At 36.6% G+C, this 21,177-nt stretch overlaps 2 protein-coding genes across 2 annotated transcripts; both read right to left on the bottom strand.

Annotated features, from left to right (window-relative positions):
- Positions 1 to 165: 165 nt before the first annotated feature.
- On the bottom strand, positions 166 to 7,126 carry LOC111997693 (uncharacterized). The gene is made up of 8 exons (XM_024029811.2): positions 6,798 to 7,126; positions 6,444 to 6,563; positions 3,446 to 3,593; positions 2,535 to 2,624; positions 1,936 to 1,990; positions 1,677 to 1,799; positions 588 to 644; positions 166 to 435 (listed from the first exon to the last, which is right to left on the bottom strand). The coding sequence occupies exons 1-8, from the start codon at positions 7,001 to 7,003 to the stop codon at positions 293 to 295; spliced, it is 942 nt and encodes a 313-aa protein (XP_023885579.1). The 5' UTR covers positions 7,004 to 7,126; the 3' UTR covers positions 166 to 292.
- A 7,678-nt stretch (positions 7,127 to 14,804) lies between these two features.
- LOC111997675 (small ribosomal subunit protein uS15) lies at positions 14,805 to 17,572 on the bottom strand. Its single transcript, XM_024029790.2, has 5 exons — positions 17,437 to 17,572; positions 17,258 to 17,330; positions 16,178 to 16,316; positions 15,906 to 16,092; positions 14,805 to 15,020 (listed from the first exon to the last, which is right to left on the bottom strand). The coding sequence occupies exons 1-5, from the start codon at positions 17,457 to 17,459 to the stop codon at positions 14,987 to 14,989; spliced, it is 456 nt and encodes a 151-aa protein (XP_023885558.1). The 5' UTR covers positions 17,460 to 17,572; the 3' UTR covers positions 14,805 to 14,986.
- Between the last annotated feature and the right edge of the window lie 3,605 nt (positions 17,573 to 21,177).

Below are 21,177 nucleotides of genomic sequence, written 5' to 3'. Positions count from 1 at the left end.
TTTCAAATTTGGTGATGGCTGCTGAATATTAGTTCCAACAATAGTAGCGTATTATGCTTCCCATTCTTCATGTATAGTTGTATACTCTTTATCAAATAAAGCTAAGAAATTCTACAATGTGTCAATCAATATAGAATATTTAATACATCAAGGCTGTTAATGAAGTAAGAAAAGCAGAGTTAAATAATGATTTTCATTGACAAGGGTGTTAATGAAAAAAGAATAGCAGAGGTGTTACATGTAGCTGTAGGACTTATAGAAGGGAAAAATAGAAATATTTGACCAAAAAGGACTACTCATTTGATATATGTTCAAAAGGTATTGATTTCCTATCAGGCCAGGATTCTATCCTTTCAAAGTACTTGACCGGCACAACTCCATCAAAACCTTCAGTTAAGATTACCTTGTTTTCTGAAATGTAAAGCTTCATTCCTTCTGTAATCAAAATTGTAAAGAAAAAATATATATATATTAGAAAGAAGAGAGCTTGTCTTTCAAGGAATGTCATGGCAAATCTATTGAATACTTGGATAGAAAATGAATAATCTGTAACGCTTAGAGCTTGACAATATGTTCTTCAAACTTACCTTCCAAAGCTTTTCTGACATCAAGAAAGATCAAAGTATTGACATCCCGTCTCATACCTGGAAAATAGCAAATCAAGCAAACTGTAAGAAGTTGGCCGAAATAAAATTTTATCAGAAGAATGATCAATGTACAGATATCTTCAAGATCATTTAAGTTGTTGACAACAGCAGAAGTCATCTCATAAAAAAGTCACTGCACGTTTTCATTTTTGTTTGACAAGTTACTACTACCATTTTCTGTTAAAAAAAAGTACTAAACAGTAGTGACTATTTATCAAACAGTCTACCACTTTCTGTTCAGAATAGTAATTAGTGCTTCAGAAACCTAGTAGAACAAGATCTTGAAGTTTTGTTTTCCTCAATGACAGGAAAAACCACCCCTAAAAGAGCTATTCTAGTATCTGATCAAAATAATGGCTACATAACAATTTCGAAGCCCAGTAGAACAAAGCATTAATGCCAAAGGGTCCTAAAGAACAGCATGTTAGATACATTGGTGTGCATACATGGGCAGGATTCCCACAGACTCTGTTGAAAGGAAAATTCATATAATAAACAAGTAAATATAAATGTTGTAACGTATGCCTAAGGAACCATGACATCCACAATGCGATGATGGTTACAAAAGTAACCTTGAGTTTGATCAAACACCCCAAGAGGTGCACCTCAAAGGGCAGGCAAAATGGACATATTCTAAAACATGCACAAATTCATTTTGATAAAGGATATCAGTTACTTGGTAAGTCTCCAACAAATGTCTAAAACTCTAACATAATTTTGGGTGAGTCATAGACCAAATTGTGTTATGTCACCCAAGTGAATTTTTCAGGTCTTAGTGCTTTTATATTAATCCATATGCACAAGTCAAAATTAAAATATTTTTCATGTAATAAGTACTTCATTCTGATCAGCACTTAGGAGCCAGAATTTTATGCCACCCATCTATCTGACCAAGACAGAGCAGGTCTTGGAAAGTAGAAGACATTACCACAAGCCTATATTAATTATCACGATAGCTCCTGCACAACCCCATCCCCCCTGCACGGCCATGCATAAAAAATTCCACATGCATAATAAATGAAATATTACCACTTATTACTTCCCCGTCTGCTGGCAAGCCGCAAGAAAAGTGAACATGCAATCTTTTCATACGTTTTAGACCAATCTTCAAAATTGATTCCAAATTTCTGCTATAGGTTCCATGTATGCACACTGCATAATTCCAGGAAAGAAGAGCAATGAAGCAAACAAAAAGGGAGAAAATGATATAAAAAGGTTAAAGTTATGACTTTCATTTTCTTTTTGAACAGAAACAATTTATGACTTAAAAATAAAAACATATATCAACCTGGAACTTCTTCAGGGGAAAGGATTGGTTTCAATAAGCTTTCAGACTCAACTGTCTGCAAATTAAGCATAAAACATCCAATAATATTGTTAGTCAAAAGTCAATATACTAAATCAAATAGTGTATATCATAACTGAATTGGGAAAAGAACGTCACAAGGAATTCAAAGTTAGAATTATTATAAAGTGAAAAAAAAGGGCACTAACAACACTCATGGTAGAAACAAAAGCAATTAACAGCATCAGTATCATGAAATTTGAAAAATCTTATACGTTATAGTCACATAATCATAGAATTAGATAATAAAATGATAGACGAGCAATCTCTGAAATAGGCACAAAGAATTGAATTTAAGAGTCAATGATTGGAGAAAAAAGGATCTAGCCTTGGATTTGCAAATTAAAAGATCAAGCATTCATATATCTTGATCCAAAGTGCATATGAGTATAAAAAACCCATGTTGTTGAGAATCATTTAACTTCAAAAGGACTGATTACAGGTTATATTTCAATTGGACACGGGTTCAAGCATAGGATGTCAACTTGTATCCAAACACTTTCTAGTGTAAAAAAAAAAATGAATTAAAGAAGATGTTTTACCGTTAATGTGTGGCCTTGGTTAGCACGTATCAAAAGCTCACCATTTTCTTCCAAGAGGCTGAAACGCTGCTTATTATCCTTTCTGACAGCCTGCATAATGCACGATAGAACTTAAAGTGTCTTTTGCAAAAAATTATGCAAAACACAATGGTACTGACAACACAACATAACAAATTTAGGAGAATGTAGTTAATTTGCACATTGTGCAGGAAATATCATAAGCACAACACATATATCAACATCATTGGCTGGCTCCACAAGCTGGGCACATCACGAGAACATGACAACATAAATTTAGTGTATCCTATAACACTAGCCAGCACAATGGCTACTATGTTTAGCAGTAAGGTATTGGTTTCAAATATGATGATCTTAACAGCACTTGACCATGTAACCATTGTGTTCAAGCAATGTCTACGTAAGAGTCAATAAGACATAAGTGATGAGTAAGTATATATTATTTAAAATTTGTACTGTGTGCATACTATGCATAATCACCATATAATCACTTTAGAAATTTCATATATAATCAAGCAGGATTTACTCTTAGCGACTATGCAATTGCCTAAAACTCAAAACAATTTAACATTAATCTTGCAGACCAAGCAACATGCTGTTGAGTAATGATTGTACTGATTATCCTTTTATAAATGTGCCCTGGGTAAATTTGTACTTAAAAAGCACTTCAAAGTAAAACCTGGCCCTAAAAATTCCTCCTCTACGGTCCCATTACAGTCAGAACTAATTACTGGTAATCTCTTATGTTAGTTAACAAGAAATTAGCATTTTGCACAGTAGGTGAAAGGATTTACTTATGTAATATCATTTTACTGCAGCCACAGTGAAGCAAGGAGCTCAACAGAACAGAAAATCAACAAGAAGGAAGATGAGAATGGTATTGAAGAACATACCTCCTTAATATCATCAATAGTGTGCGATCTCAATGGAATATTAGCGAAAGTCTGCATATTCAGATTTAACAAATCTTGAACCTTCACGTACCCATCACTCCGCATATTCAAATTCAACTTAGTAGCCATATGGCGCAAAATACGCGTCCTGAACAGTTACAAATAGGGAATCAAAAACAAAGGAAAAAAAAATTTCCTCCGAATTTCTGGGATGTCTCCACAATAGAGTTCTTAAAATCCTATCCAGAATGCATACATTTTGCCACACTATCATTAACTTAAATAGATATCAAAATAACGCCAATTAATACCTTGTTTAAATATTAATGATTAGTAAATATCTAAACCACTTATTTAGTGGTTAAGATTTTTAAAAGTACAAACATAGGTACAATTCCTTAGGTTCAGTACATTAGGTTCTCATATTAAAATCAAACACTTGTCTTCATTGACCAATACAACACAACCAATATTATTTTCCCCAAGGAGAATTGCATGCAATCCAGTCATGTGTTTAAATTTAATTGTGGACTATACAGGAACTCTCTCACAAGCACCTGAAATCAAAATTCCCTTTTTTTTCACACACATACAATACAAGCAATGAAAATTTTGAAATGTTTTGTACAAGATTTTGTCTAAGGTTTTGGCGAACCGTTTGAAGCTGGTTCTAGATCAACTAATTTCTGAGACTCAGAATAGTTTTGTGGGCGGTAGACAGATTCTTGACTCTGTCCTCATTGCTAATGAGTGTGTTGATAGTCGGGTGAAGAGCAAGATTCCGGGGGTTATTTGCAAGCTAGACATTGAGAAAGCTTATGATCATGTGAATTGGGAGGCTTTCCTAGATCTTTTGAAGAGAATGGGCTTTGGGGAGAAGTGGTGTAGATGGATTCGCACTTGCATCTCTACTGTTCAGTTCTCTATTTTGGTTAATGAGGCTCCAGCGGATTTTTTTAGGAGCTCGAGGGGTCTGAGACAAGGGGATCCTTTATCTCCTATGCTGTTTCTGGTCATTATGGAGGTTTTAAGTAGGATGTTGAAGAGAATTGAAGGCGCCGGCCTGATCAGGGGTTTCAAGGCTAAGGGTAGAAGGGGGGAAGGGGAATGTGTATCGCATCTTTTGTTCGCGGATGATACTATTTTGTTCTGTGATGCGGAAGTGGAGCAGATCCTTCATATCCGAATGCTTCTCCTCTGTTTTCAGGCAGTGACAGGTTTGAAGGTTAATGTCTCGAAGAGTGAGATGGTTCCAATTGGGGAGGTGTATAATTTGCAAGCTTTGGCTGAGATTCTAGGTTGTAGGATTGGGACATTGCCTATGACCTATCTCGGTATGCCGCTGGGGGCTTCTCATAAGTCCCCTCTATCTGGAACCCTATATTGGAGAAAATTAAGCGGAAGTTGGCTGGGTGGAAGAAGTTGTATCTGTCAAAAGGTGGAAGATTGACGTTGCTTAAGAGCACTCTTGCTAGCCTTCCTACCTATTATCTATCTCTCTTTACCATCCCCTCGCATGTGGCTAATAAGATTGAGAAGATGCAAAGGGATTTCTTGTGGGGGGATTCTAAAGCTCATTTGGTGGGATGGAATAAGGTGTGTGCTTCTAAGGCGAACGGAGGTTTGGGAGTAAGGAAGATCACTACTTTTAACCAGGCTCTCCTAGGAAAATGGTTGTGGCGGTTCGGGGTTGAAGAGAATCGTCTTTGGAGGAGGGTTGTAGCTCTGAAGTTTGGGGAAGAGTGGGGGGGTTGGTCTTCCAAGTTGGGTAGGGGTGTCCATGGGTGCGGCTTATGGAGAAGCATCCGGAAAGGTTGGGAGGTGTTTAGAAAATTCATTCAGTTCGAGGTAGGGGTGGGGGATAGAGTGAAATTTTGGACAGATCAGTGGTGTGGAGAATCACCACTCTATATTTCCTTCCCGGCTGTGTATGGGATTGCTTATTTTAGAGAGGCATCTGTGGCCTCTTCTCTGGAAAGGTTAGGGTCTGCGGATAGGAGAAGCTGGAATGTTCGATTACTCAGGGACCCAAATGATTGGGAGACAGGTGAGGTGGAGGCTTTCTTCCGAACCTTGGGCTCTAATTTACCTAAATCAGAGCACGGAGACCGTATGAGGTGGAAGTTGTCGAAGAAGGGGGATTTTAACATCCGCTCTCTCTATGATAAGCTTCGGAGTCCCTCGCCTATTATCTTTCCTTGGAAAGGTATTTGGAAGGTTAAGGCCCCCCCGCGCGTCTCTTTCTTTGTTTGGACTGCAGTTTGGGAGAAGATCCGTACAGGGGACAATTTGCGGGGTAGAGGCTTTGATTTTGTTGATTGGTGCATTATGTGTCGATGTAGCGGGGAGACAGTGAATCATTTGCTTCTCCATTGTGTCAAAGCTCATCAACTGTGGAGCTTGGTTTTTAGATCTTTTGGGATCTCTTGGTTATGCCAAGATCAGTTGCAGATACGCTTTTTGGGTGGTGGAATTGGTTGGGAAAGCACTCCTCTAGCATTTGGAACTTAGTTCCTCTTTGTCTAATGTGGTGTATCTGGAGGGAGCGAAACTGGCGAACTTTTGAAGATAAGGATAAAACCGATGATCAGTTGCTAGCTTTCTTTAGTGGCTCTCTATTTGATTGGTCTAGGGCTTGGAGACTCACCTCTAGTGACTCTCTCCCTTTGTTCCTCAACTCTCTTCTTTGTTCTTAGTTTTTTGTTGGTTGTTTGTTTTGTTGTTTCTCTGTTTGTTTCCTCCCTTGTATCCTTTGCCTGCCTTATGTAGTTTTCATGAGGTAGTTTCTTGAATATACTTCTTTCTTACTTATCAAAAAAAAAAAGCTCTGGCATTGGGGAGTTTGGATTTTAAACTTAACAGCAAATTCAAGCATAAAGATTCTTCCTTTAAAACACAGTATAATGCAAATTTGAAAGAGTAAACAAGAACATAAAATTGAAAAGAAAAAAAAAATTTGAGTACAAGTTTTACAAGAACAGGGTCTAGTAGTACTTACAACAGCCTACCAAGTGCATCAATCTTATCTTTGCCAGAGCCACCACCGCCACCATCGCCACCACGACCTCTTGATCTCTCTCTATCGTTTCTCTTCTCCATTCCTCTTCCTCTACCACCACTGCCCACAATAAGAAGAAACAACATTGTAAGCAAATTCAGTTTCAATGTTTTCACAAAACAAAACAAAAATAATAACAAAGTAGACAAAATTTGTGAATGGGGTTTTAGTTTTTAGCTAATTGAACCAATAGAAACAATGGTAGTACAAGTTTCTTTTCCTTCGCAGTTTTTTTTTTAATTATTTTCTCGGAAACCAAACAGAGGAGAGAGAGAGGGAGGGAGGGAATCTGACCTTGTACTGGAATGAGCAAAAGAAGCGAAAGGAGAGGTGTTGGAAGGTAGGACTGTGTTGCTGTTCTTCTCCACGAAACAACCTAGGAGGAGGGTACGAGGACTCCTGGACCTGGTAAGCAGTAGAGCTGTGGGGACAGGTGGCAGGAATACAGGGCAGCAGCGTAGAAGTTTAACGCAGCTGGAGGTCACCAAAGATGCACACATGGATTGGTGAATGGATGCGTATGCGATCCTCTGGAGAGAGAGAGAGAGAGAGACTGGAATAGAGGAGGGCGGGTAATCTGACTTTGATAAATTATTGGGTGTAAATTTACAATAACCTAGCTGAGGTTTGAGATAATATACAAAAGGTTTTAAAAACCCAAGCCCACTTATTATATTACATAAATTATTTGAAACGCCCAAGTTGGAGCATGTTTTGGTCACATTGATTTCACCTTCTAATTCAAGGTTTGATTATTTTCTATTCTTTGAAGTTTAATTTGTTTGTCTCTCTCAGCCAATCACCCCCCTTTTCTCAAAAAAAATTGTTGTTGCTAGGGTGGACTTAACTAACAAACTTTTTATTACATGCATAGAAATTGTTTGATTAAATATCTGAATGTTTTCTTCTTTTTGTAGAATCTAACTTTGTAAAATTTCCATTTTGCAAGTCTATTACGTGGACATGTTTATTTCTTGCTACAGTATAAACAAGATCCGGCAAGGCCCAATAATTTGGCTCCGGGTTTTCTACCTTTTTTCAATTTTGTATCAACTTATTTTTAATCTTATTTTTATGTAAAGTACTTTTATGTGAAAAAGTAGGAGCAAGCGTGGGCAATTTAAAAAAGCTAAGGTCTTTCTCCGCTTAATTGATTGTTTAGACACTCATTAGCTTGGACTCAAGCTCAATGTCGCACACACTTCAATTCATGTTCCCTATTTTAGAGATAACCAATATGAAAATTCATTAGCAATATGTCAACCCATTTTATCTATAACGTTAGGTGAAAGCTATTTTATTCTTAGTCTCAAGTTTTTAAATAGTTCTTTGAATTGTCTATATAAAATATTTCTGTAAAAATGCTCTCTAATTTTATAAAGAACATTATGATTTGTTTAATCAGAGTTGGGATATATTTAGTCTAATTTAAATCTAACAAGCATATGTTAGAGGTTTGTGATGTTGCCTTCTTAGTTATTAGTGTCCATATGTTATTTTCTTTGGAAAGTAGAGGAGACACCTAGGCTACAGGAATTAGACCACATAGTTGAAGACCAAAATGAATTTGGTGAAGGTTGTGAAACAGTTGATGCCTTATAAGTTGTAACTTAACAAATTTTATCCTAGAGTGATGATGCCTTCAATGTCCTCTATGTGTGTTTAATTTGTTATCCTTAGGCACATTATTACTAGAGGCATAAGCACAAGTCTAATGAGAGCATTCTGATCACTGACATAGCTTTTGTCTAGCTGCAAAGTAGTTTTCTTTCTTCTTAATATGCATGTATTTGAATGCGTTTCTACTTTTAAGTTTCTGCTTTGTATTTGCCTTTGAGAGGCACTAAGTAGGGTTCAATATTGCAATTGCTTTGAATTTAGTGATGGTATTAACTAGACATGTGATTACTTTTGTCCAACATTAGTTGATCTATTCTAATATTATTTATTCACCTTTGTCTTTGGATATCAGAGCACATTGAAGATGCTACTCTTTACCTTGATGCTACATCTATATAAAGTGTCCAATTTGTTAGGGTATTTCATGTGTTGCTAGACTTGGGAGTTCATATTATTTGTAGTTTGGAGAGCATATGTTTTGTTGATTGTTGATGCTCATTTTGGCAGAAAAGCCCAATAGCAAGAAGAAGCCCAACAATATGGGAAGAAAAGAGTTAGTAAATTGGGAAAAAAGCCATTAAACCCGAATGAGAGGATTAATGGATTATAGGCCTATAAAATAATAAATGGGTCTCAAAGGAAGCAAGCAGGCCTAGAGGAGCCTAGAAAAGGAAGTAGTAAACCCATGGACATTATATGAGATAGAAAGCAAGCAAGAATGGGCCAAAGAGGCTCGAAGCAATGAATTAAGTGAGTAAGGGGTTGATGCCCATGAACCCCAAAAGTGAAGGATATGGTAATTGGGCCGAGAAAGCCCAAAAGACTTAGAAAAAGTCCAAGAGAAGGTAGAATTAGAATGGGCCGAGGATGCCCAAGAAGGAAGAAATGGGCCAAGGAATCCCATAAGCAATGGAATGGGTTAAGAAAGCCCGAAGAAGCATGAATGCAAGCCCAGTGATAATACTAGGCCATTGTAATTAAGTAAAAGGAAAAGCATACAGCAGGCCCAAAAGAGACCCAGTAAGCATAGACCAAGCAATGCCACGGTAAGAATAACAGAATGGCATGGTAGAAATGTTAGCAAGTCTACGGAAGGAGCAAAGAATAGTTTGAATAGAGAAAAGCCCACAATCAAGCAAGTTCCAGCCTATGAAGAAAGCAAGTCATAAAGAATGAAGGCTTAGAAACTCGTTCATGCCACAAGAGGTCAAGAATGAGCAGCAAAATGCACAGACAAGCCTTCAAGCCATAGCAAATGCATGAGCAGCAGACAAGCTTTGGACACACACGAAAGTGGAGCACGCACAAGGCTCAAGTACCACCAACTTGTACCTAACCATTATAAGAGTGGTGGGCCATGGGTCAGAGGTAAGAAAGGGTATGGTCTGGTGATGGGGAGAAGGGAAAGCCTATTCTAGGGTTCCCACTCAAACTCTTTTGAGGGAAATGTCCTACTAGGATGATATACCACCCAAAAGAGGAAAAAATGAGTTGGAATCACTAGGTGCATGCCATGAGGAATAGAGAGAGAATGCCCACCCTTATTCGGATGGGAATGCCACAGTGAACAAGCAAACAAAATAGATTTCTTTTTCTGGTAATGGGATGTGACACGGCCAACACAGGTAAGTGGTGGTGGCTGGACAGCTGACAGACCAGTGGGTGGTTTAGAAGGACACACACACCCAGACAAAAGTGGTTAAGGGGTAAAATAGTAAAAATCAGTCATGGTAGGCAATATATAAGGAGCCTCCACCATGCACAGTAACACAACATTACAACGACCACATCACCACAACACCAGAAGAAAAACATCACACAAGCAAGAACTAAAAAGAAAAGAGGGAAAAGCAGAGTAACAAAACCTAAAAAATGAAAACAGTGGGAAAGAAAAACAGAGAGTAGGCAAGAGCATGATAGCAGATATTCACCAATAGGTTATCTCTCTCTCTAAAAGCCTACCCTCTATTAAGGATTAAGGATTTATTAGGCATAAGCCATTTAGGCTCATCTTCTCAAAGTGGGTAATTTCTACAGTACGACCTTCCTATAAGGTTATCCACATTGAAGAAGTGGTTTTCTCTTTGGTCTTAGTTTCGTAATACAACTAAGCACGGCAAACTAACATTTTCTCCTTAAATCTTATTGATTAACTATCGATGTTACCTTTTCTTTTATTATTATTATATTTTCTTCTTGTAATGCGTTTTCTATTATTGTGTTGCTCTTTTCTTTAATTGGGAATTCTTTGCTTGTTTTGACTAACAATAAGCGCTTTTCCTTTATTGTTGTTATATTATGCTTGTTTGCCGTAACTCTTTTGTAATAGTTTCATCTGCCACAGGCATATGACCAAAGTTTCAACAAAGAGGCTTTAGTTTGCAGACAAGCTGGTTCAAAGTGAGTTGCAATTGGACTGATCCTGACTCTCCTACCCAGAACCTTTAGGCTATAGTGTGGCAGGAGGCAGCCCAACCCACAATCTCAAAAAAGCTCACCACATTGACACAGTAAGCTAATAGTGTCATGTATATCTTGAAATATCTTTTATTGCTTCTTTCAATCTTCTATGGATAAGTTTAAATGACTTCACATGTGAACATTTCATAAATAGATATGTTTGTATCAATATGTGTGCGTGGCATACATGCTTGCAGTGTCCCAGCTTTTGTTGCTGACTTATTCAACCCATGTCAAGCATGTTGTAATTTACTAATTTGAATTTGCTTTGAATCCTAGGTGGTAGCTTAGAACTACAAATTTGATGCCAGAAGGAAAATAGTGGTCATCATTTCAGCATATGTTTGTTGAGCAAGATTTGTAGCTAAGTACTACCCCTCTACCACTTGAGCCAAGGCCCAATTGCAACATCTTACCTACTGTTTTTATTATTATTTTTATTTTTGGTGAAGTGTAGTTACATTTTTCCCCTTTAAATAAATTAGTCAATTGTAAATATTACATTACTATATTTCAATATATAATAAAATCTATTGTTGTCATTGTTGAACGCATTACTAAGACTTTACTCTAAAAATAACTTTGTGCTCCTAGAAACTTAGTACCCGTTTGGATAATGATTATACACTTTTGCGTTTTTTATTTTTATTTATTTATTTATTTTTTAAGCTTGTTTCTGTGGCTGTGGTGGCTTTTTCAGTGGGTCCTGTGCATTGTTCACGGGACCTACAAATCCTTTTTTTTCAACAAAACTTTCATTAAAAATGGGTCCCATGGTACTATTCACATATTTAAAAATTACTTTACTACAATATTTTCAGTTTTCAGCAAAATAAGCGATATTCAAACCAAGGAAGCTAATTTCGTACCGTACCGGCCGGTACGGCCGGTATATACCGTACCGGCTAATAAACCGGTACAAATATCCCTTTGTTTCGTACCGGAAAAAATACCGGTCGTACTGAGCGCGTACCGGCGAATATCGGTCATTCCGGGCGGAAAGTAAAAACCGGCCGGTAAAAAAAGCTTCTTAAAAAAAGAAAGAAAAAGGAAAACAGAAAACAAAACATAAAAGTACCAAATGGCTCATGTCGCCTTCAAGCTCAGCACCACTTTGTTGGTCGTCGTTAACATTTTGCTGATTTTTCCTTCGTCTTCCTCATTCAGCTTCGTTCGTTCAATTCCCTTCTTTTTTTTCTTTTTCTTTTTTCTCTTCTTCTTATCTGCTGTTTAGACTACAGTGCTGCACCCACCCCTTGGTCCTTTTGTTTTGTGTGGTTCTTGGAGTCTTATCTTGTGTATACTGACACCACACGTGTAAACATTGATATTTGAGTTGATGAGTATCAGGCACTGCTGGTAGCAAATCAAAGCACCTACTAGCTAAAATTTTAAGTTGTATTTTATTGGTTTATTTCTTGTCTACGGGCTCAAGCCTACTAGCTAGAATTTTGAGTTGTATTTTATTGGTTTATGTCTTGTCCATGGCTCATAGCTAATCAGTTTAGTACAACCCATGGACTCTATTATACTTATATTACTTTTCCTTTAATAAAATAATTTTACCTTTTTGAGGTCAAAAAAAAAGTTTGAAATTTCAATGACATCTTTTATTTCAAATTTTCATCTATTGTCACTCAATAGTTTTATATTTTTATTAATTAATAGGCTGATATGTGAGCTAGATATAAACAATATGTGAAATATTATATGCTTATAAATTTAAATTTAAGTGCTCATAATAATTAAATTATTATTATGTGAACTTTAACTACTAAACATATAAATATAAATATATGCTCTATAATAGAGATTTTGTATGTGTGTATATATTAAATATATAAAATAGCGGTAAACCCGAAATGATACATCGGTATTGATCGGTATCCAAAATATATCGTACCAGTAGTCAAACCGGTACAGCATCCGGTATGGTATTGACTTCCTTGATCCAAACACACCCTTAATTTCTGAAATAGTGCAAACTTAAAGAACTATTACATGTGTTTTACATGCAAGCCTCCTAAAGCTCAGGGTCTACAAAAGGTGTGTTTTGAGGATAGTAGGTAGGTTATATTAAAAGCTGAAGAAAAAATATTAAGGACTAATATAACTAATCAGGTAAGGCCTTGGAGAGAGATAAAGAGACACGAAAAGGTTGTGGATTGTTAAATAAAATGCATTATTTCACTATTGCCAAAATAAAAAACCAAAGATTGACAAAACATTTGTAAGAGAAATAGAAATACTCATTCTATATCAAATTTATTGTATAATATTCCTCCAAAGTTTTTTTTTTTTTTGGCTTCTTGTTGCTTCAATAGAATAATTATAATGGATATGTGTGTAAAATTTATAATTGTTACTTTTTATGATAGATTGATTACTAATAAAGTTCTATAAAAATTATGCTATAATATACAACATTCTCCAAAACCATCTTACATAAAACATTACAACATTATCCGTGTATTGGAGCTGGAAGATTTAAGATCTATCAAACTTTATCCAAGCTTGATTGAAGAAGCTTTAACAAAATTTGGTGTTGAACTTGAACCAGTTACATGGGTTCTCTTCTGTTGGGGGGAAAATAGTAAACTAATTTTTTTTTTTCTAACTATCTAGTTAGTAGATCTGGTTTGCAAACTATATTATATAGTAGCATCTCGAGTATTTGAGACTCGATTTTGGCCTGTAAATCGAGTCTCAAATACTCGATTTCTATGGTCTGATGTGGCATATTTTTCCACATGGAGAACACCTGGAAATTGAGTCTCTCCAAACCAAAAATATTTGAAAAAATTTGAACTCTCCAAGTCTCATGTACAAGCCGAAATACAAAAAAAAAAAAAAAAAAAAAAATACAATCAGATCACAGACAAACAATCCAGAAAAAGATCAAGCTCAAATGCATGTGCTCATCAGAGAAAAAAAAAAAAAAAAAACCCAGAAACAGAAGACCTGGGTCGCCGAAATATAATCAGATCACAGAGAAACAACCCAGAAAAAGATCAAGCTCAAATGCATGTGTTCATCAGAGAAAAAAAAAAACCCAGAAACAGGAGAGCTGGGTCGCGCGGTGACCTGGGTCACGCTGCAACCTGGGGCTGGCGCCGGCCTGCGGCTTGCCGACTTGGGGCTGCTTCTGGGGGTTTTTTTTTTTTTTTTTTTTTTTTTTTTCGGTGGAGCTGGTCTGATATATATATTGGCTTAGAAATCGAGTCTCAGATACTCGATTTCCACGTGGATGCCACGTGGAAAAAGTGCCAACTCAGACCTGATCAAAATATGAAAATCAACCCTTAAATACTCGATTTATAGCCCCTAAATCGAGTTTCTTAAACTCGAAATGTTAGAAAAAAATATAGTATGAAACTATTGACAACTAATTATATAATTGAGATTTTATGGTTATTTACCAATTTCGTTCCTTCTGTTGGTGTTGAACTTGAACTTTACCCAGCGGGTGGGCTCCAAAGTTAGGCCACTGACTACTGAGCACTAGCATCAAATGTATTTAGCACACCAAACACAAAATTTGGGTATGAACTACAGTGAAATTCTAATAATAAAAGCCTATGGCGAGATGTTTTTATTAATATTTGGGTATTTTTTATTCAATTTTTCTCTCTCTTCTCCACTAAAATATCATTCTCTTCATTCTCAGACTCTCCACCGAAACTTGGGAGCTTCGTTTAACTATATAAAGGTTTGGCTTTGGTCAGGGTTTCGTTTGGGTCATCTCAGACCAAAGCGAGTTACATGAAGTTTCTCTGATTCTATCAGCATCTCAGCTTCTACTGCATACCAGTAAATCATTTTTTACCCCTCTCTTGGGAAATTTAGCTGAAACCGATGGGGCTGGTCTCATTACTAACTCAAACATTGAATTTTAGATTGTTTTTACTGAGTCTATTAAACTCTGATTGAAATACGCCTCAGAATTTGACAAACAATGCTGCGGATGTTCTTTTAGAGAACTTAAAGACTGTTCTTTATATTTACCATAAATAATAAGACTTCTTTTACCAAGCCTAAGACAACATACGCTGGTACGGGCACCAAGTTTATATGCAAGCATAGCCTACTTCATCATTCAACACTGCATCATCAGTAATATTTCGGTTGCACAGTATCTGAATTTTTAAAGAAATGCTTTTGTTGAAGTCACTCTGCTATCATAAATGGTGCATCTATATTGTCATCATGTTTTTAAAGAAATTTAAAGAAACTTGCTCAAATGCATTCCAACAGCCAAATTGTTTAACCATAAAAATTATCCTGACAAAGCCCTTTCAACAAAATCTGCCAAACCATTGGGTACTGAAAAAAAAAATTTAAATCTCCTCGTCCAAGAGTACATTCATGGGAGCCTCCAAAACTTTTACCAGAAAACATCTAACTTAAGCCACAAGAGTGCTGGCGGTGGTAGATTCACTGCCAAAAGAAACAAGAAATAAGTACCATTGCAAATTAAAGAAGACCACAGAATAAACAAAAAATTGCCATCCAGACAGGAAAAACAATAACAGAACACAATCCTCCACATGATCAACTCAACTAAAAAGTTTTATTCATTAATATTTGGAACCTCAGCTTCTTTAATAGAATGGAATTCTAACACGAAGAAATACTATTGCCTTTTATATCTGACAACAAATCAAGCTAAAGAGGACATTTAACTCTATATTAATAATAAAATTTATTTGTTCTTTTTTTTATAATTCAGGCAAATGGTAAAGTAAACAATAAGTCTAGTCATAAAAAAAATCAGACTTACCAATGTGGCATGTTATTAGTAGGTAAAAAAACAATGTTAGATGTGGGCCCAAATAAGAACCAATAAGAGCTTGCCAAGTCAAATGTTGTGAAAATTGGTGTGCTTGTAGCATTCACAGTCATAGTTTGAGGTAACATAATTTTGTTGATTTCCTATTTCTGTAAGATATCATATCTAATCAAATACAGAGATTTGACATAGTAATCCATCCACAATCCAAACCTTTTAACACAATCAACTACATTATAATACATAACTATCTAGAGTCTGATTTCTCCAATACACCAATTATCAAATATGTACTCAACATAACAAGCAGTGTAGCTATACCCAAGTATCCTCACCATAATTTCTTCATTCATAAAAGACCAATATACTCAAGGTTTCATCCATATGAAATGTGTTCAATCAGCTTATTCCGGACATTAACCAAGAGCACCGAATACTGGTGTGCACGTGTGTATACCTACTTTTAAGCATAAAAACAACAGCGCAGAACTATGATCTATATACTTGTATAAAAAAGAGGGGCAGAAACTTACTATTTCCATACAGGTGGAAGCTTCTTTGTCTTCTTGTAGTAGCGAGCAAGGCGATGAATCCTGCTCTCAACCAGAATCAACCGAAACTTAGAATCTTTATCCTTTCTATTCCTCTCCAAATGCTTCCTTATTGAGACTGCTTTCTTGATGAGATGGTACAGATCCTCAGGAATTTCAGGAGCAAGCCCTAACCATAGAAAAAAATCTTTATTTAAACATTCTCTTTATATCTAAGACAACACACAGCAAAACAGAACTGAGAAAGTGCGCACCATGGGCCTTCAGTACACGCAAAATCTTACTCCCAGTAACACTCTTCACTTGTGCAATCCCATGAGAATCACGAAGAATAACACCAATTTGAGATGGTGTCAGACCCTTCTTGGCAAACTTGCAGATATTTTCCTCAACCTGAAAAATCAGAACAAAATTTAAAGCTATATTATACAACACAAGAATTCAGGATTCCATTTACCTAGCATGAAGAGATTACTAGTTTCTCCCATCAAAAAAAAAAAAAAAGAGATTACTAGTTTCAATCACACCTACACACTAGCCTTCGGCATTCTCATAAAAAATCAGAACATTTTCTAGACCAACAAAAATAGTTCTTATTCATAACATTTTGACATTGTAAATTATTCTCCATATAAAGCCTTTCCAATAACCATCTACTCATATTGAACACAGAAATATTTCAAAGCAAAACACAAAAGTTAACAGTATCATTTTTAGAACATAAGATTAATCAGCAAGACCTTAAACTATTCTTTGTTTCCATTCCTCCAATATTCAGTACAGTCATGGAAAAACAAATGGCATAAGACATTTTGATTACAATTACAGAAAAAAAAATTTACTGAACATATGGCAAAGTACATCAGTCAAAAGTTGATACAGTGGACAAACTTCTAATCATTCAACAAATGTTCGGATCATGCACAAAATACTTAATCTTCCATATATTAAATACATCAAACTAGTACAAAAATCAATACCCTACCATTAAAAAAAATCAAGAAATTAAAATACTTAATACAATGTTTGTTTGCAAGGCTAAAAAAACAATGACATTAGAAAATAACAATACAAACAATCTGCAATATTTTTATTCATTGAAGATAACTTACTAAAGAAAAAAGAAAAAAGAAAAAAGAAAAAAAACCCCAATTGTATAAACCCACTAACTTAATTGAGTGGAGCTGTTGGTATATTAAAAACCCATCACTACATTTCTCACCAACCAACAGAGATTATCTTGCCCTAAATTAAGATTAACATAAATTCAAAATTGACACATCCAAATAGAAATAAAAAATACAGCAATCAAGTTGGGTTTTAGGGTTTCTCACATCCTGAGGAGAAGTCTTCAGCCAACTGGGTGGGGTCCTCTTGTACGGAAGAGCCGAAGCCGAAATACCCTTACTGAAACCATTAAAATAAAAAATCAGAGTCAAAACAAATCAACGGTTTACAGAGAAGTTAATTTATAAATCGTGAAATTAAATCAGATTTAGAAGCAGGAACGAACCCTCTACTGTGCATACGACCCATGGTGACGACGAGTGAGTTTCTCTGTGCCTCTTTTGCTCACAGTGGCTCTCCTCTCTCTCTGTTTGTTGCTCTTAGAGAAACCCTAGATAGAAATGGAGGCTAGGGTTTTTAACTTTTTATTGTTTTGGTTATTTGCAATCGAGTCCCTGGGCATTTTTCGCTTTTTTTTTTTTTTGGGGGGGGCCGTACTAGGCCCTATTCTTGTTTAATGTGATTGGCCTGGGCTTCTATGTTGGGCTGCTCTTGGCCCAATATGTGTGCTACGTTTCTGAATAATTCTTGGTTCTAACTTCTAAGGCCAACCCAGAAATTGATTCAATTAATTTTTTCGGCCCAAAGTTTACAGAAGGGGTATTAATTGTGTTTGATTTAATTTTAGATGGGCAGTTTTGTAATTTAAATGTTTGACACATTATAATTTATAATCCCTTGGCTCCCAACTATTGAATTAGTTTTAGATGGGTAAAACTATCATTATTTCACTAGTGGTTACTGTAGGGATATTGGGCCCAGGAGTTAATTATTAGTTTGTATGTCAGGCCTGTGGCCCAATCTGAGGATGAGGAGTTGTCCGAGGAAGAGAAATATTTATTAGAAGAGACTGTGTTAGTAAATAGAGGTTGGTTTTGGTCACAAAGGCTCAAAAGGGTGAGCTGAGGATAAATGCATCCTCGACTGACCAATGCCGAGGTTCGAAGAGTTTGTCTGTCGTCCAAGGTAACATTCCAAGAAGTCTCGTTGGTGCGGATAAGCATTGTAGAGACGTCAGATAGGGAGAAGTCCTAAAATATCTTAGGAGAAAGCTGCTGCCACCACATTAAATGTTCTGCAGCTAATTCTTTGGTCGCATTAATGTAGATGTGATACTTGAATAATGGTTTTCAGCCTTATAGCTACTACATAAAAACTTATGAGAAGTGCCAATGGGATAAGTATCAACACCAACCATCTAGCATGCACATGGAAGGTGGAGATGAAAATAAAATATAATATAAAGGGATAATTACAATTTACCCACTTGTGGTTTACCTTGAATTCGATTTGCCTACCCGTGGTTTAATTTTTGACACTTTACCCACCTGAGGTTAAGTCCGTTTAGTCTCCGTAACCCACCTCTGTTAAAAAAATGGGTAAATAAGTCTTTTTCCACCCATTTTATGTCTCTCTCCTCCCAAAACAAGAAAACCCAAAAAAAAAAAAAAAAAGATTAAGAAGTCCATTACCGCCGAGGCCCCTCCTTCAAATTCTCACAAAACGAACTCAGCATTGAAAGTCATGGGCTCGATGTAGGAAATTGTTGACCGATTTGCGGCAGATCCNCAGTAGAATAAAAATTACTTGATTTGCTGGGTATAATAGAAGCAAAGTGAAAATTTCAAAGCTAAACAACAACCCAGAACCCATTGAATCACCGGATCTGCCACCAGATCGGTCAACAATTTCCTACATCGAGCCCATGACTTTCAATGCTGAGCTTCGTTTTGTGAGAATTTGAAGGAGGTGGCCTCGGCGGTAATGGACTCTTCAATTTGGCCACCATAGCTGGCGATAGCTTGGATTCGGAGGGGATGGAGGTCAGATCAAACGGTGGTGCATTCTCCTTGGCCAATTTAGACTTCCAAGAGGGGCGTGACTTGGCGGAGCTAGGGCTCAGCAACGACGTTGGATCGGTGGACTTCGCCTCCCTCAAGATCACGTTTCTAAACCAAATCCATACCCATGATGGATCAGCTGCCTCCAGACACACCCCTTGTCCTCCTCTGTCAGTTCACCGCCCCTGCCATGGTAGATCAGCTATGGCCCGTGGGTTTGGTGGTGTGACAGCGGCCCTAGGTTGGTGATTTTATCTTGATCATCGGTGTGGGGTGGAGCTCAGCTATGGGTCTGGATCGTCGAAGATGGAGGAGATCAGAAAAGCGTAGAGAGAAAGAGAGATTGAAGGATTGGAGAGAGAAAGTACTGAAGGATTTTTTTTTTTTGAGAAACGAGTACTGAAGGATTTTATATATATATATATATATTTTGCTAACCTTTTAGCAACTTTTATTTTATATAATTTCAGAAACTCTAACAAGGATTATAGAATAAAGGTTATGTATTTAATTATTTATGCCTTGAAATTTAAGGAATTCGTTGGATTTGGATTTGGAATAGTTTCAGTCACATAAGCCTAAAACTATTTAATTATGGGAGAAAAAGGAGTGTTTGATCTATTTTGAGTTTTGTTTTTGATAAAAAATGTGTTAGAGTAATGTCTGCACTGAAGATGGGTTACGGAGGAGTAACGGACCTAACCTCAGGTGGATAAAGTGTCAAAAATTAAACCACGGGTAGGCAAATCAAATTCGAGGTAAACCACAGGTGGGTAAATTGTAATTATCCCTAATATAAAAGAGTAAGGAGGCAATGAGACGGAGGATTGAGAAAAAGGACATAGAAAACACTGTAGCACCAAGAACTAACTGTGTAATCAAACTTGTGAGAAATATATAGGAATTGATCTCCTGGGACTATGTCGATGACGATTTTTCTTCAATATAAACTAGTCTATTTTCCATTCCCTTGTCATCTGAATCTATTTTAGTGTTTGTATGATTCATTTGAGCACAGTTTTCCAACTCATTCTCTATAAAATTCATTGTTTTTGACTTTTTGGGCCTAAATCCGTCCACCTTTTGGATTAAGGGATCAAATCTGGTCCTTACAATTAGGATTGTAAATGAACCAAATTGTTTATTAACAACTCGAGTTCATTGTTTATCAACCGCTCAAGTTCAATCTGGGAAATAACTTATTAATATTCGTTTATTTAGCAAGTCAAGCTCAAGCCCAAGTTTAAGTTCGACTATTAAACAAACCAACTTCAAACATAATAATGTGTTTATCAACAAACTTGTGAACATAAGACTTGATTTAAGTATATATAATATTATATTTTATACGTATACATGTTTGTATGACACTTTGTACCCGAATCCATTTGGGCTTGGGACTCTATTATGACGATGCGGCTCATGAACCTGACCTCTTCCTATCCAAGATCCCATCCTTGGCCCACAAAAGTCACGGGCCCAAACTTCGTATTGATTAAAGACCTAAGTGGGTAATCGGCATAAGCACACTTTATTCCACCACCTGGCCCTTGCTTGGAAGTGTTCGGGTACAACACCTCTTGCATGCTCAGAAGTGCCTTGGGGAATGACGTTGTCGAGCACACCTGCTGGAGTAGGAACTAGTTCCAAAGCCACATTCACCACACCCCACTCCCACCTAAACATCCACTTAGGATTAACAACATTGGACCTCTTGTTGCACTAGCTTTGAAGGCAATCATAACCCCCCCCCCCCCCCCCCCCCCCCCCCCCCCCGCCCTTTTTTCTGTACTTCTTTGTGTAAGAGAAGTTTTAACCATTTATTAAGCAGATGACATGTGTTTCTACTACTTTATGTTAAAGAGCAATTTCAAGTATTTATCAAGCAAATGATACGTGTTCTAAACAACTCAAACAGACGCTTAAAAAAATTATTATGTTAGCATTGTTTTTGAGGTTTGTGAGTCAGAAAATTTTACCCTGAGATCTCCTTCCTGACAGCCATGGACAATGGATTTTGTAATGATATATCAAAGTTGCTTGCAATGACGTTCAAGACTTGTCAACAAAAATGAGACTTTCTAATCTTTCTATTGATTGTTCCAACAAAACCAAAATACTACACC

This window comes from Quercus suber, unplaced genomic scaffold (genome assembly GCF_002906115.3).
Source record: "Quercus suber isolate HL8 unplaced genomic scaffold, Cork oak 2.0 scaffold_346, whole genome shotgun sequence".
Classification (NCBI taxonomy): Eukaryota; Viridiplantae; Streptophyta; class Magnoliopsida; order Fagales; family Fagaceae; genus Quercus; species Quercus suber.
The sequence above is the reverse complement of the archived record's forward strand: the minus strand, read 5'-3'. Positions and strand labels throughout refer to the sequence as shown.

What these genes read in the sequence shown, in the direction of transcription:
- LOC111997693 (XM_024029811.2), bottom strand. Translation starts at nt 7,003, where the DNA reads ATGTGTGCATCTTTGGTGACCTCCAGCTGCGTTAAACTTCTACGCTGC. An exon ending in TTTGCTCATTCCAGTACAAG is followed by an intron (nt 6,564 to 6,797) that starts GTCAGATTCCCT and finishes TATTGTGGGCAG; the next exon opens with TGGTGGTAGAGGAAGAGGAA. An exon ending in TGTCAGAAAAGCTTTGGAAG is followed by an intron (nt 436 to 587) that starts GTAAGTTTGAAG and finishes TTTTGATTACAG; the next exon opens with AAGGAATGAAGCTTTACATT.
- LOC111997675 (XM_024029790.2), bottom strand. Translation starts at nt 17,459, where the DNA reads ATGGGTCGTATGCACAGTAGAGG. An exon ending in TGAAGACTTCTCCTCAGGAT is followed by an intron (nt 16,317 to 17,257) that starts GTGAGAAACCCT and finishes CTGATTTTTCAG; the next exon opens with GTTGAGGAAAATATCTGCAA. An exon ending in CTTCCACCTGTATGGAAATA is followed by an intron (nt 15,021 to 15,905) that starts GTAAGTTTCTGC and finishes TTCTTTTGGCAG; the next exon opens with TGAATCTACCACCGCCAGCA.